The sequence below is a fragment of the Plasmodium malariae genome (assembly GCF_900090045.1).
Source record: "Plasmodium malariae genome assembly, chromosome: 14".
Classification (NCBI taxonomy): Eukaryota; Apicomplexa; class Aconoidasida; order Haemosporida; family Plasmodiidae; genus Plasmodium; species Plasmodium malariae.
Genome location: NC_041788.1, coordinates 244,799 through 261,851, shown reverse-complemented (window position 1 = coordinate 261,851; position 17,053 = coordinate 244,799). Strand labels below are relative to the sequence as shown.

Genomic DNA, 17,053 nt, shown 5'->3' with positions numbered 1-17,053 from the left:
ACATAAATTTTTTATAGATATCTTTAAAGAAATAAAAAAAATTATATATATTGAGAATATCTTTTAAAAATCTGCACTTTATTCATTACATGTGGCCCTTGGTTTTTTCTTTTGTATTCCCCATTACTTAATTTGCTTCTTCTTTTTTCTTTTATGATATCAGAATATATAAGGAATATTTTTCATAGACAACAGATGTTTTCTCTTAAATATAATCAAAATATATATTAAATGTATGCCTATTAATTTAGAAAATGTCTTTTTTGCTATTTCTATGGGTTTGTCTTTTTTCCTAGCATTAACTATGAAATTTAAGTATGTGTAATCATCTCTTATCCCATCATTTATCTACTTGTTAAAATTGGCTTCCACTATATGATTAATATTTTCCTTTTTTCCACCATTTTTAATAACATGTCCGTTAAAAGCAGTTATGTCTTTTTTTATTCCTGTTTTTCTCCTAAAATATATGTTTGTCTTTTATATATTTAAGGAACTATCAAAATAAAATTCCCAATTTTCTATATTATCTTTTTTTATGATTTCTTCTACTACTTGTGTAAGGGAGCTATACACCGTTTTGTAAATTTTTTTTTAATATTTATGTAATTTTTCATAATATTATTTGTGAGTGAATTCTTGCATATTTATTAATGATGTATCATTTTTATTTTCTTCAGTTTTGTATTAATATAACATATTTTGTAATCCTTTTTACATTATCTTATACCAGCGATAATCTAAATATTGCTTTATAATAATACTTTTTTTGTACATCCACTATTTCCTTATGTCTATTTTTGTTTGTAGAAATTGAACTTTTGGAATTGTGTTTAGCAATACCCTTTTTAATTCTTGAGCTTTCTTTCGGTGGGCTTATTCTTTCTTGTGTTTATATTTTAAATAATGAAACCAGGCTACATTTCTCAATTTTAATGAATTTTTTGTAAGTTATTATCTTCATTTATTCCTTAGAATATTTTGCTTTTCATTTTCATCAGTGCTTTTAATATATTCCATTGTTAGTTTATCTTCTGTTAAATTAGGTTGTTTTTCACATGCCTTTTTTGCGAACACTTGCAGGAAAATTTCTAAAAGATCTCTTTTCTTTAATTCGAATTCTACTTTTTTGTATTTTTTGAGTATCTCCATATGTACTTTTATTATATTTTTGGTCCTATTCTTTTCTCTATGTGGAATGTTATTATATTTTTTCATGTTAAGTTTATTAATTCAGTACTACAGCACATAGTCGAGTGAACTAATATGTTACCTACGATAAATACATATTCATAATTATATATTTGTAGTCGTATTTGTACATATTTTAAATGTTATGTATTAGTATTAAAAATATTAGTATCGCAATTGGTATGGCTTAATTTACTATATAGTTATTTTTATATAAACAAAATTCATTAGTTAGTTTAATATATCTGTCAACTGTACAAAGAATATATTAAGAGATGAAAGTAATACATATATATTTTAATATTATAATAAACTCTATTTAATTTAAACATTACTTTTATAATATAAGAAAATAATTTATTACTAAGAATATGCAATATGAGGATGTTTATATATGTCCCTTCAACATGTTTTCGACAAATAAGAGGGGAATGGTGAGTTTAAATAAATTTTAAAACTAACTAAAAAAGGTAATATTTAAAAAAAAAGAGATTGATCTAAGTTTATATATTCTATATATAAAAAAAAAAAAATATATATATATTTATATTCGATTAAACTAAAAAATCGTTTTTATAACATATAGAAGGTTACAGAACTATTATGAATTAGGATAAGAACACTAACAAGAGAATATGCTATATATATATTTATACAACAACTAGGAAGTAAAATTTTATAATAAGAAAGAGAAATATCAATTTGTAACTTTTTATTATAAAAAGTAAATTGAAAACGTGTGGCTTAAGCACTGGAAAATAAGTTAAAAACATTATATATAAAAGATTATTTTTTTTTTAATAAATTATATAATTAAGAATAAAGTATTAGATGATGTCTGGAGAAATTAGAAATGACCTTGAAAGTTTTTTGAAAAACAAAATATGATACACTTAAATTTTTAAAATACAATTAAGGAGTGAAGAGGTAAAAGTATTTAACTATTAGTGATAAAAAATCTATATATAATATATTATATGTGTATAATAATATGTTGCATATTCTACATAGGCATACATTGATAAATAAAGATAAAATATTTCTTTACATAAGTTGTAAAGTTAATCATATATATATATATATATATATATATATATTACAAATTAAATTTTGCTCATTATGGGTTTTATAAAATTGGTTAATAGTTTTTTAGCTGTACTTGATTTTCATAACAAAATATTAATATGAAATATCATACTTCATTATGAATGAGGTGGAAAATTTCGACCAATTAAATATTCGGATTGTAAAAATATTTAAAATATTTTACCCTTATGAATTTTTTATTTTTTCTTTTGATAATTTACATGTGAATTAGATGAACTGTTTCATTTAAATATATTATTAATATTAACAAATATGTAGGATACCTTTTTAATGTAGAATTATTAATGTAATGTATATCTTGTAATACATTAATTTTTTTTTTTATTTTTTAATGACATATATTTTTTGGGGGGAACGTGATCAATTATTTGCAAAATACAAAAGCAAAATATTAGAAAAATCACAAATAAACAAAGGAGGAAACAATCTTTTGAATTTTTTATAAAGTTTTACAGAGGTAATTGTATGTATCGGACATTATAAAAAGAATATAAACCTCTTTTAAATTCATATTGTGATGCCCTATACATATATAATAGTATAATAATTCTACGTATTATAGAAGAAATTAATTAAAATATAATTATAAAAAATAGATAAATAATAAAATTAATGTAAAATTAATGAACAATATAAAATTGAAAATATGCGATAATTCTAAAAGAATCACAGAAAAATATATGTTTTGTGCACTGGAAAAGAGGCACACTTGTCAGTACTAAACTAGAAAAATAATAGAGAAAGCTTAATTCCATGAAAAGAATTTTTAAAAATTATATAAACTGTATATAAAACAAAAAAGAAAAATCAATGAAATATAACAAGACATGGAGTATCCATGTTTGGAAAGTTCGTATATATTATAAGGCACATGCTACATAGGAACAGAAACAAAAATGTATTTTGCTATAAATAAAAATTAATGATATATAATTTCATTTTATTTGAATAAAATAACAAGTTTTAGTTGATAATTTTATTATAATTATGATTATAATACTACAACTGAAATTTTTTTTTTCAACAAAAAATAGAAAATTTAATTTAACTGTATAATATTATATATTTTAATAAATTAAGAAAAACAAAAAATTGGATACATAATGAATAAAACTATAATTAGTTTTTATTAACATATATATATAAAATCAAACAAATATGCAAATGGTCTAAAAAGATAAAAATTTGTACATATTACACTAAAGTAAAAATCAAAGTAAACAAACTAAAAATTTTATGAAAATGTTTACTTTGTATAAGGAAAGAAAAATTTAATTAAAGATAATTTTTTAAAATTTTAATTTAAAAAAATCAAATATTTTGATTATTCATACTTATCTACGTATTTATCCCTATGGAATTGTAAAATATTAACAATATTCAAGTATATATATATAATTAAATTAATAATTCGTTATTATAATGGTTATAATGATCTCATATGTTCTTTGAAAGTGAATCTCATAGAATCTAATTTTACTAATTTATGTAAAGTATAAAATAACATTAAAAGAGTTATAGCGCAAAGAAAAGCTTGTATATAAAATTTTTGTAGGCATCCCATTATAAAAGGCAAGACAATGTTTATTACAATGGGTGAAAATACCTTATAATGATTTATAAGTTTTATAATTTTTTTTGGGGTACTCATCTTTTTGTTGTTAAAATCTTTAGTTTTATAATCGGATTCTAATGCACGGTACATTGCAAGTTCAATGTTTTTGTCTAAATTCTTTAAAAAATTAAGAAAGCCTGACTTGGATTTTTCATTTTTAAGTGCAATGTGTTCTAACTTTTCTAGTTTTTCTACTTTTTGCTCATATGGTAAATCTGAATCTTTATATACGAAATACTCGTCTTCTTCTAATTTATTTATTTCTGTATTTTTGTCTCTATTTATTTTACCATTATTATTGAACTTCTTAGAAATATTTTTTTTTTGTTCTTTTTTTTTTTTATTATTATCATCTGGTAAATAATCAATTGATACATACGGATCCAAGCTATCATTTGAATCATGCAAATAGTTTTTTGAATTAACAGTGTTAAATATTAATACATCAGATATAGATTCAAAACTATCATAATAATTTTGAGAATTTGCACTAAGTACTAACGTATTATATTTTTTTGCTAAGTTCTTACCATTTTTTGTTGAATCAAATTCTTTTCTAAAAGTATCATCATAAATGTTGTGCCTGTCTATTTCATTTAGTCTTAAATTTTTATTACTCCTTACGTCATACAGTTCGCTGTTTCCCTTTAATAATCTGAAATTTCTCGTATTCAAAGCGCTATTTTGGCGGATTACATTATTCCAAGAATTACCAAAGTTTTTTGACTAAAGATTAAGACAAATGTTTATCATTTAAGCAAATATATTTAGTTCTATTAATATTTATAAATTTTTCATTTTAAAGGGAAAAATATAAAATAATTTAACATTGCTGAAAATTTTATATTTATTTTTTATTATACCTCATGGAGGAACTCCCATGAACATATTAAAAAGGTTAATGTAGATGCATTAGTAACAAGAGACAATAATTTGTTTTTAATTTTCATCATATTGGATTTATTTAAAGTTCTTATATTAATTGTACCGCAATTAATTTTTAAGTAAATTACTCTTTTTCTACAATAATATTAATGTAATTATGTTTTTTCTTTTTTTTCTTTTTATTATTTTACAATTAAACATAATTCAATTTTTATAGGTGAATACCTTAAATTCATATTAAAATGTATAAAAAGGAATAATAAAAAAAAAATATATTTTTTTAAAAGGAAAATATTTTAAAAAATATTTTCTATGTATTATTATTAAAAAATATAACATAAAAAATTGATTCAAATATAATAATTTATATAAATCTACATGTAAGAACGTAATAGACTGTAATTTTAGGTATCTAAATTAATTTCATTTTAAAATAATGTATATATATACATATGTATATATATAAATTTGCATAATATATATGCCTTATATTAATAAATTATTTTGTTAATATGGATATATAGGAGGAGCAAATTTAAATAAAATATTGTGGGTTCGTTTTTGATATAATATAATATATTTAGCGAATTATTTTAATAATATATATATTGTTATTATGACAGTAATGCATGAATGATTTGAGAATAATTTGGAGTTGTATATATATGGCCTTTTTTTATATTTTTCTTTGTGAATATAAGTGAAAATACAAATAAACTTATGTGAGAGTATATAATTTAGAAATTGTTAATATACATAAATATTATATAATATTAGAATATCATATATATTTTTTCCAAAGCCAAAGCATGTAAATAATTAGTAATTTTAAGGAAAAGTGGGTTTAGGTAAACTTCTCTATATGTAGTTGCTTGTATTTTTATTATAATTACGACAATAAGTTAAATTTTATAATTTTAAATAATTTTACATCAAATTCTTATTTTTATATATAGGTTAATGTACATATATATATTAATTAATTATAAAAAATAATATTTTGTTATATAATAAGTCAAACTAAAAATATTAATACTATATGTTAATGTCGTATTAATATAAGTTACTAATAAAATATATATTAATATAAATTGAAGAAAAAAAAAAAATTAAAATTAATTATTAATAAAAAATATATTTATATTTAAAATTCCTATAGAGGAATTTTTTATTCCCAAAAATTTAATTGGTACTTTTAAAAGAGACTTTAATTAATATATTATTTATATTTTATGCTATATAGCAAAAAGATATATAAATATGCAAGTTGATTTCTTTAATATATATATAATACTGTATATTTTTATAGGATTATAAAAGGGAAAGAATTGTTTTGGAATTTTTAAAATTATAGAATTACAATGATATATAAAAGAAATTTTTTTTGTTAATGTTATATGTATTTTTATTTTGACAGAATTTAAAATTGGTTAAATTTTTCTGTTGTTCTTTCTTGCTATTAGTTCCTTCCTAATATTTTTTTAAATAAATATTAGTATTATTTTTGTTATACTTATTGTTTTTTATGTATAAATAAATTGTTAAGCATATTTAAAAAAAAAATTCCAATGTATTTATAAGTAAAAAAAAAATGTTAATCTGTGTTAATTATTTGTGCATATGTTTAGTTATAAATTTGCATATCTTTATAATTATTAATTTATATTTAGTTTTACATTTCGTAATTTTTTTGTTCTCGTGGTAATGAAATATTATATATTTGTTTTAAGAATAACCGGTGATTAAGCAATGGTTAAAATATATTTTGATGCACAATGTAACAAAATTTGTCCTATATATTAATGAATAAAACATTTATAAATATGACTCAATAATATATATGTATATATATATAATACAACTTTTCTGTTTTAAAAGCTAAATGATTTCATGAAATAACATATACAGTATTGTCACGAGGTTCAAATATAGATATAAAGCTGTTTTTTTTTAAAAATAATAAAATTGGTATATATAAATAAATACGTATATATATATATGAACAATTTAGAAAATCTCTTTTTAATGATGCAAATAATTTTATTTATATTTATATATGTAAATGCATTATATGTTTATTAATAAATTGTAGTGAATGATTCAAATTTGTCGTAGCTAACTTTTAAATGGAAAAGTATTTAACACACCATTATCGTGTATCCAATGTAACATCATAAGGTTAGCATGTTCGTAAATAATAAGATTAAAAGCTAAGTTAATATGATAATAATTATAAAAAGTTTAATATTTAATGCATTTAATAGTTTAGTTGTTATTTTTAAAAGTCAATAATAAATATTAAATTAATATATATCCAAAAAAACGCTATATATATAATACAAAACCATTCCGAAAATTACAAAAAAAAAAAAAAATGTGAGCATGCATATATAATAACTAAATTTGATATTAATTTATTTATTTTTTATAAGTAAATAAATCTGTACAAATTACACATATTAGTTTGAATATTAATAATATATTAATGTAAAAATAAAAAAAAGCTTTCGGTGAACACTGAACACATCATGAATTAAAATTTTAATTACGGAATTATTATTTTACTGATTATATAAATTTATATATATTTAAAACAACGAGAATTATTTTTCTTTTTTTTTTTTTTTATTATATTACATTTTAAAAAATTCATATATAACAGAATATATCTTTATTAGCTGCAAACATTTTAGTGCGTAAAATTAAGATTAATTATACATGAAACCGCATATATAATAAGAAAATATATACAGGATAAATATTAAAATGTGCAGTTATAAAATAGATGTTAAAACGTCATATTTATAGTGTTATTAAATATAAATTATATATACTGATTTATCAATGTATTAATGCGCAACAATAGTTGAAGTATATATATTAAAAGAAAAATTCTTGCAGTTTAACAGATGAAGTTAAATGTTTAAAAAGATATATTGATATAATTCCAATGAAAAGAACATTTTTTTTCAATTTAGTAAAGTAACAAAATGTACATGATGTTGATATATGTTAAGAATATATATGAAATTACCTATAAAAGTTTGAGTTAATGCAAATTGTTGTACATAACCATTTTTATGTTGTGAATGCTTGAAACTTAATAAAACTTTTTTGGTTATTTCATTTGCAATGGATAACTTTTTGGAATAAATGGGGGAACTTATAGTTGATATGTATTTACGTGTATATATATATATAGATATAGATATATAGATGTCAAATGTATGGTCGTGTTCTTTGTTCAAAAAGTGAAAAGTACATATAAATTGAATATGAAAAAATATTTAAGTATTAATATATAAAAATATATGGTGAAAAAAGATTAAAAGATTTTTAGGAAAATGCTAAAATCTAGGATAGCTAAATATATGTATTATCGTAAAAAAGGAAATTTAAGAATTATGAGATACTTGTAAAGCGCACTGTTATTACAATTTAATGATCACAGTTATGTAGTAAATTATAAAATTGAGATAATTAAGACTAATGATATGGATTAGTTTTAAAATATATACTTAATGAATAATTATGTATTATTCAATAAAAATTATAAATATATAGTAACTAAAATTCAAGTAACCTGTTAAAATGGAAAAAGGAAAATAATGATATAATTTGTAAAGGGAAAATACATTACGTAAATCAATTATTTAGTTCATAGTTTTATGTGATAATTGTAAAAAATACGCATTACTATATTTTATAAGATTACTAATACAATATAAATAAAATGGCATTGCATATAATGAACATTTTCTTAGAACTTTTAAACAAAATTTACTATTACCATAATTATTTATGAAGTAAATGGGTTATTTATATAATTCTAAATATTAAAATTTCTAATGATAATTAATAGAGGAATGAGAAAGCAGCGAATTAAAATATTCTAAATACACTAATTCTACATTCATTTTTCTTGTACATATATATATCTAAAATTACATGAAAATTACTTTTTTGGAAATTAATGATTTATATGAGTAACTTTTTGGCATGTTGATTTTGCCTGTACTCATTAAGATTATTAGAACTCGTCTAAAAATAAAATTTATATGCCACAACGTGGTTAAATTATACATGTAAGATCATCCCATTAATTGCTTTATTTTGCAAGTTATCTGAGCATGTATAAAAAGCATATGAAAAACAAGAAATTAGATGGAGTTAATAGAAATGACATTTATTGTTTTACTATATAATACAGGAATATGAGGAGAAATATTAATAATAAATATGGAGAAATTACTTCACCTCATTTAATAAAATATAACAGTTTTGTAAAATTAGTTTCATGTTTAAGAAAATAATTTTTAGTATTTCGAATAGTCTTTAAGAAACACAGTAAGTCTAATTTAATCTTTGAATCTACTTAAAGATTTTTCGAATCCTACACTTGATTTTTTCTTCTAAAGTTCGAAAATTTCTCAATAAATTTAAGATTCCTCTTTTTTTATATCATATTTTTCTATTCAAAATATTTATAATTTTTTATTCTAACATGTAATATTTAATAATCATTATCTTATTTCCAAGCGTCAAATTGTATTTCACAAACAGAATATTTTAAATCATCAAATAGTTTGTCAAAACTAACATTACATTTTTATGTGTAAACCGATTTTTCAAAATCAACACCTAATTTGAAAGAATCCGTTATTTTTTCAAAATTGGCATCAAAATTGAACTCATTAAATTGTTTCTCAAAGTTATGGCAATTACTAATGTATCAAAATATTCTTTAGAAATGTGATTTCTCAATAACATATTAGAATATTTCAGAAATACATCATTATGTATTATTATATTTAAACTTTTTCCAAAGTATTATAATCTCATTAGAATAAATATATTATCCTTTTTTTTATACTTACATATATATTTTTGTCTTATATTTTGTTTTGTCGATGAATAATAAGTAATATCTTGCATTTATATGCAAAACTGATTTTTGTTCTCATACCAAAAATTACGAAAAATAGTTGAATTAAAAATAAAATCAAAATAAATAATAAATATTTAAAAAAATATATTTATTTTTATATGAACAAAATTTTAATTTTAAAAGTAAAATATAAAATAAAATGATATAAAAATTTTTAAATTTATTTTCTATTATACATCATAAAATTATGCCCATGGGTATATAAAATTGATCAATGTACAAATATGAATTAAAAGAGAGTATAACGCGCATGTTTTTTATATTCCACTTTGTTTCTTTAACATTGGAAAGTCATTCGTGTACTAATATAATTACAAATAAATAACGTTTTATCATATTCTTTCTTTTACCATTTTATATATTTTTTTAAAACTCAAAATACTAATAGTTCTTTGAAGGAAATTTAAATATATTGTGTAATGAAGTATCGAAAAACAAAAAATAAAATAAAAAAAAGCAAAAAAACAAAGAAAATAAATAAATATGTATTAAAAAATATTTCGTTAGTTCATAATCGTGTGAAAATATTTGCAATTTAAAAGAAAAAGGATTTAATGAATATAAAAAATATATAATTATGTATTAGTAATTCATTTACATTTAAAAAGAAATTATTCCAAGAAGAGGAAAAAAGAAGGCACATTATCACTTATTCTTGTGTTCATTTTTGTAAGGATGAGTATTAAATGCTGTAATAAATGTTGTCTCGTTATTTTATACATATATTAAATTAGGAAATACAATTTTAAGTTATCTATTACATTAAGATTTGTAAAGTTTTTAAAAAATTTTCTACTGTTATATATATATATAATGTTATTTAAAATTATTTAAGTTACTAAAATCGGAAAAAGCCATAAAAGGTTTACAATGAAAATAAATAATTCATTATTGCCACAGTTTTGTACATTATGACTGGACTTTATAAAAATTGCATATTTTTTAATTTAAAAAAATTTGTAAAGTTTAATGAAGTGACATATAAATTATTTAACTTAGGTTAGCTTAATTCTTATATTGTATAATATACATTTATTTTTTAATATTTTTAAAAAAATTTAAAATAATACCTTTATAAAAGTAGTTTCATAAATGTGCTTATGGGTGAATTCAATAATTGCAAAAATATTAGTGTAAAATGAAAAAAAAAGTTAAAACCATAAATTTGTTTATTCGTAATTTTTTTTTTTTTAATAAACATTTTCGTAATCTATATAGAATATATAATTATAAAAATAATTATATATGAAGTTATAAATGAAAAAATATTGATAATTTTAACAGTCTATGTAGTTTTTTTGATGGTTTAACAGGCACAATTATATATTCCATGTAAAATAATGTACATATTAAAGATGAAAAATATTCGCAATAGTATAATAAATAAATAAATAAAATGGCTTGTCCCCATAAAATATTACATTATAAAAAAATTTGCCAAGGTTTATTCAAAATACATAATAAAAATGTCCATTACCTAGGGATATAAATGATACATATTTTGGAAATACTGTAATTTTAATGAAATTTATTGAATTATATAAAGTCAATCTTCATATTTACGTACACAAGTATCATTTCATGAAAATGATGAATTTTATTTATATGTAGTTAACTTTTCAGAAAAAAATTTTTAGTGCTAAAATTATCATTTATTCATAATATATATTTATATATTTATACAAAATTATTGCATATATAAATCAAGTGCGCTATCCAAAATTCCACATAACAAATATTAGTATGCATTAAAACATCACATAAACTATTATGGAATATATGCAGCTTAACATGTTTCTTATATTCACAAGCTTCAAATATAAAAGGGGGATTAATACTAAAATATATAAAAGAAAAAGTTTATTTATATTAATCCATTTTAAATTTTAAATAAACTGGAAATTAATCTATATTGAAAAAAACATGTATATATGAAAAATTTGCATAGAATATCTGTCCATGTACTGTATAAAACTATCTCCGTTATTATTACTGAGACGAATTTTAATTGATATAATTATTGGAGACTAAAATTTTATTTTAAAGGTTTATACAATAAATGAAAATCTATTTTAAAATAACAGATATAAAGGACATGTAATATTTATATTTTCCTAGTATTAAAAATGCGTTTAGCACACATTTATAGTGCTTTTTACCAAAATAATCCTTGTAATATATGAACATGACATACCATTAAAAAAAAAAAATATATAAATAAATATATTAATAGCACTATTAGTTATGTATACATGAATATATAAATGTTATGTACAGCGAAAAAGAAAAAATAAACAAGATAAAATGATTAAAATAATATAAATACAATGAAGATACAACAGTGACTAATATATCAAAGTTTATGTTTTAAATAGCATTATGATGTTTCACAAATTGTCTCTAAAACTATATATCAAAAAATTAGAGTAGATAATATATAATTTCCCTGAAATATTCGTTGTAATGTGGATACTAATTTACACTAAAATAGTTTTATCTTTATTTCATACCATAATTTTCAGTATATAAACTAAATAAAGGAAATATATATATACAATAAAGTTATACTCATAATACCCAAAAATATACATATGAAATATAATAAAAAACTTAAATATAATTATTTTTTTCTTCTACAAATGTTATGTATGTAAGTTTTTTTGTATAATTATATTATAAAATAATAATAAGCTTCACTTTAGAAATGAATAAATATTCGGGATATATCATAAGTACTTTTATGCATAAATAAAAAAATGTGTTCATAATTCTATCCGTAATAATCTGAATACGGAACATTAAGTTGTTTTATTTTTATAGTTTTCATTTTAAAATAATTTATCAATGTTTTTTATATTTTACAAATACTATAAATTTTTTTTAGCTTTTATTTAATGTTTTTTAAAAAGATTCCAGTAACAATTGTGAAACATGGAAAAAATATGCACAAATTGAACATGTGTATTTTCTAGTTATGCGGATATATATATTTTTCCTTTATTTATGTGAAAAAATAAATTACAAAAAGTTGTATATACTCATTTATTATACGATAATTTTATATATTTCGTGTATGAATAAATGAATTGTAATTAATTTAGTTTAATTAGGGTTTGTTTTCCGTTAATAATTAATATGTAATATGTATCAAAATATTTTTGATGTTTTTTTTTTCTATACTTTAGTTTTCTTTAGCTATTTACATGTATATCCTAGTTACTGCATTTAAACAAATAGAAGTAAATAATGAAATAATAATAACTTCAAAAACGCTGTAATCATTGAAATTTTAAGCTTATAGTTAATGATATAGTTACTGAGAATATAATATTGAAAAAATATTATAAGAGATAAAGGCGCAGATTTATTTTTTTTTTTTTAAATACACGTTTATCTTTATAATTTGGACATTTCATAAATAAAATAATATGATACAACAATGACACTTAAGAAATTTTTTTTTTCATCTCTGAAGTATTTTTAAAAAAAAATTTTCTAATCTTTTTTTTTTCTTTTCTTTTACTTATTTTGTATTCGACAATTATATTTTTTTTGAAACCCTAAAAAATAATATTTTGTATTTTAAAATTGATTAATTTAAATGTATAATATATATAAAAATTAAGTTAATATTTTACAAATAAAAAAAAAAAATGCGTTATACATTAGGGATTAATGTATTAGATTATTGATGAAAAGGGGTTAGCATGCTTTAGTATAAATTTTTAATTTTTATTACGCATTGTAACAGATTATTAATTTTCAGTTTTATTGTAGCTTACCTTATATAAAAAGATGCCTTGATATATTATTTTATTGTTATAGTTAATTTTTGATTTAATTCTTTTATATAAAAGTTATATAATATAAATACAATAAAATAAATTTCCAACAGAAAAAGGATACCCATTTGTTTACTTAAAATATTTCGGTAAATGATTATTGAATCAAGAATATTCTCATATTAGTGTATATTATACTGTAGCATTTATGCTTTATTATTTTTTTTTTTTTTAATTTTTTGAAGAATTTATGAATATGTATATTTATTGGGTAATTTTTGAGTATGTATTATATTATTAACATTTGTATAATTAAAACTTTTTTTACTTGTATCATTTACTACTTTTTTTTGCTTCCTTTTTTATTTCTCTTTTTTACTTTATTTTTTTGCTATTTTTTTTATTATTTTTTATTGCATTTTTTTACTATTTTTTTTATTATTTTTTATTTTATTTTTTTACTGCTATTTTTTTACATTATTTTTTTATTTTAGTTTTTTTCTTAAGAAAAGGAAGTGTTTTTATTTAAATAAAAAAAAAAATAATGTAAATGCATTTGTAATATATATATAATTGTAAGTATTTGAGTATGTAAGCTTTACATTTTTTTTGTTATTTTTACTTGTTGTTTTTTTTATTTATAATTATTTTAGGTATATATATGAAATGTTAAAATAAAAAAAAAAAGAATAATTAACTTTTAAAGAAATTAACTTGTGTAAATATTTTTAAGTAAATAAAAAAAGTACAATTTCAATATTTCCAATGTAACAGAGTCTCTTATTCCTACATACATCGTTGATCTGTTATAATGATTAATGTAGTATGTGCAATGACGCCTGTAAAACTTATTTTGTATTTTATAATGGGTGTATTTTTTTTTGGTGTACTCATAAACAGTAAATGAACATTAAAATTAAGAATATATAATAAACCAAAAAAATACAAAAAATGAGTGTTTCATCAAGTATCATCAATATAAATTTCATGCACTATGCACTTTGTTTTTTTAGTTTACGTGTATCTGTATCAGGATGACTTAATCTTTGACAGACAAAGTAAGATGAAAAAAGAAAAAATGAAAGAAATAAATAGTTTTGGGAGAAAGGATTGTACCATAGAAAGAAACTCCAAATCAACTGAACATATAAAAAAAAATTAAAATAAAAAATGTCATTAAGGATGACAATAAATAAGTGTAATGTACGCCAGAAAACTATTTTTTTATTATATTTATTTTTTTTTTATTTTCCTCTCTTAGAATTAGACCCTACCGTGGCACAAAAACCAGGCAATATACCAAATGCATTTTCGTAAAAGTGTTGTTAGAAGTGTTTTTTTTATAATTACCATTTTTCATAAATTTTTTTTTTCGGTTTTCTCTGTTCAGGCAGTAATTACGAAGAAGTTCTTGTGAAAACGGAGGACGGATACACCCATAAATGGTTAAAGAAAAAGAGATATTAAAAAAAAAAAAGAAAGAATGTTATAATCATTTTTTTTATCTTATTTTCTGTTCCATTAGTTGGTATGTAAAGGCTAGAAACCACAAAAATAAACCTGTAATTCTTTATTTTCCGGGGAATGGAGAATGTAAGAATTTAAAATTGTTCTGTTTCGAAGATTTTTTAAGTGTCATTTATGCGTCAATACCGTGTATATATATATATATATATTTATATATGTGAGTGTATGTGAATTTATATAAGTATTTACCATATTGTGCAATTTCCATTTACTTATTACTCAACATGAACCTTTCTATTTTTTGTATAACGAATATTTATTTTTAGACCTGGAAAAATATGTTAGAACATTTGACTATATTACTAATAGGGTTGATGCAAACATATTCTCTTGCCCAAATAGAGGGTACATAAAAGAAATAACAGTAGATAAATGAAATAAAATATTTTTTATGTTATGCTTCAGTTATTTAATGTTATGATGGTGTTCAACAATTTCCAGTTAAGAATGAGCTTCATACATATATATATAAATTTTTTTTTTATTAATGCCCCGGGAAGATGCGGTACGAATGAAGAAACGCCATCAGAAGAATACTTTTATAAAGATGCATATATTTACTTAAACCATTTAAAACAAAGTAAAAGGAATAAGATATTTATCTTCGGAAGGTAATCCTATATTCATAAATAAATGAAATAATTTGAGGAAATAACTGTGCACATGTCTTTGTTTGTTTATATGGTAGTATTATTTGTGACTGAACACTTATTTATGCGTATAACATGGTTTTATCCATATATGTGTTTATTTATTTTTTTTTTCATTTAGTTCAATGGGTGCAGCGGTAGCTCTAGAGACGGCTTCCAAATACCAGAATGACGTAATTTCATTTCAGTTATTGAAATATATTTTTAACTGTGTATTTGGCTTATTTCTTTATGTGTGCTCTTTTCATATGTTATATATATATATATATATATTTATTTATTTATTTAAATCGAACAATAAATTTCTTGATGCTTCCACAGGTATATGGACTGATTTTACAGAATCCCTTTTTAAGTATGAAAAGGATGGCACATGATAAAAAACCCTTCTTATATTTCTTTCTTTTCAATTATGATCTTCTAATTAGAACGAGAATGGACAATGAAAAAACAATCAAAAATTTACACATACCTATTTTATTTAATGTTTCTGAAAAGGTTACTTAATATAAAAGAAAAAATATCAAAATATATGGAAAAGAAAATAATAAAGTGGAATAATATCATGTATTTCATAATATATAATGTAACGGAAATACTGTATTTCGCACCAAAGCGTGACAAGGAAACATACGTATATATATATATATATTTTTTTTTTAACATTTAACCTTTTTTAGGACGAAATGGTTTCTACGGAGCATTCAAAAATTTTGTATGAGGTACTTTTATTATGGTTTTTTTTCTAAGCAGTACATGTTTTTACATATGTTTACGTGATTACATAGAAAAACCGTAAACTTGAGCACGTACATACATATATATACATATATGTATACAAATTTTGAATATTAGCAATTAATTTATGCTGCTTAACTTGCTACGTTTTTTTCTCTTGTAGACATGTCCAAGTAATAATAAGTTCATGTATATAGCTAAGAATGGGATACATGACAATATTTTGATAAATGATAAAGGAGAATATCACCAATCCATGAAAATCTTTATCGAAACTGCTATTGCCCTTAAGGATGTTAATAAAAAAAAGGAAGAAAATAAAAATAGATGATGAGACTCTTGTACAGAAGGTTGTTTAGATTAAATTAGCTATACTGAAAAACAGCTTAGCAGCAGACTCATTTTATAATACATCAAAATTGTATGTAAATTTTGATTGTTTTTATTAAAGATTTGTCCACATTTTTAGCAGGTACTTTCATCATAAGAAATGAGAAAGTGAAAACAAGAATATAAAAAATGTAAAACTATAAATCATAAATGTAAAATTAATAGTTTATTATAAACTGAAATAACTCAGTTGACATAAATAAATACGTTTATATATGCG

The 17,053-nt window shown here is 20.3% G+C and overlaps 2 protein-coding genes and 1 pseudogene across 2 annotated transcripts, besides 1 other annotated feature; 1 reads left to right on the top strand and 2 right to left on the bottom strand.

The window, feature by feature from the left end:
* Nucleotides 1-247: 247 nt before the first annotated feature.
* On the bottom strand, nt 248-1,218 carry PmUG01_14014100 (annotated as a pseudogene).
* Nucleotides 248-1,218: a sequence feature (STP1 protein, pseudogene).
* A 2,506-nt stretch (nt 1,219-3,724) lies between these two features.
* Nucleotides 3,725-4,866, bottom strand: PmUG01_14014000 (Plasmodium exported protein, unknown function; the record flags this gene model as incomplete). Its single annotated transcript, XM_029007690.1, has 2 exons — nt 3,725-4,639; nt 4,777-4,866. 2 exons carry the CDS (start codon nt 4,864-4,866, stop codon nt 3,725-3,727), a joined length of 1,005 nt encoding a protein of 334 aa, XP_028864053.1.
* Nucleotides 4,867-14,698: 9,832 nt separating this feature from the next.
* Nucleotides 14,699-16,774, top strand: PmUG01_14013900 (BEM46-like protein, putative; the record flags this gene model as incomplete). Its single annotated transcript, XM_029007687.1, has 9 exons — nt 14,699-14,726; nt 14,919-14,973; nt 15,054-15,121; nt 15,322-15,400; nt 15,556-15,666; nt 15,827-15,878; nt 16,027-16,203; nt 16,386-16,427; nt 16,607-16,774. The coding sequence occupies 9 exons, from the start codon at nt 14,699-14,701 to the stop codon at nt 16,772-16,774; spliced, it is 780 nt and encodes a 259-aa protein (XP_028864052.1).
* Nucleotides 16,775-17,053: the final 279 nt, after the last annotated feature.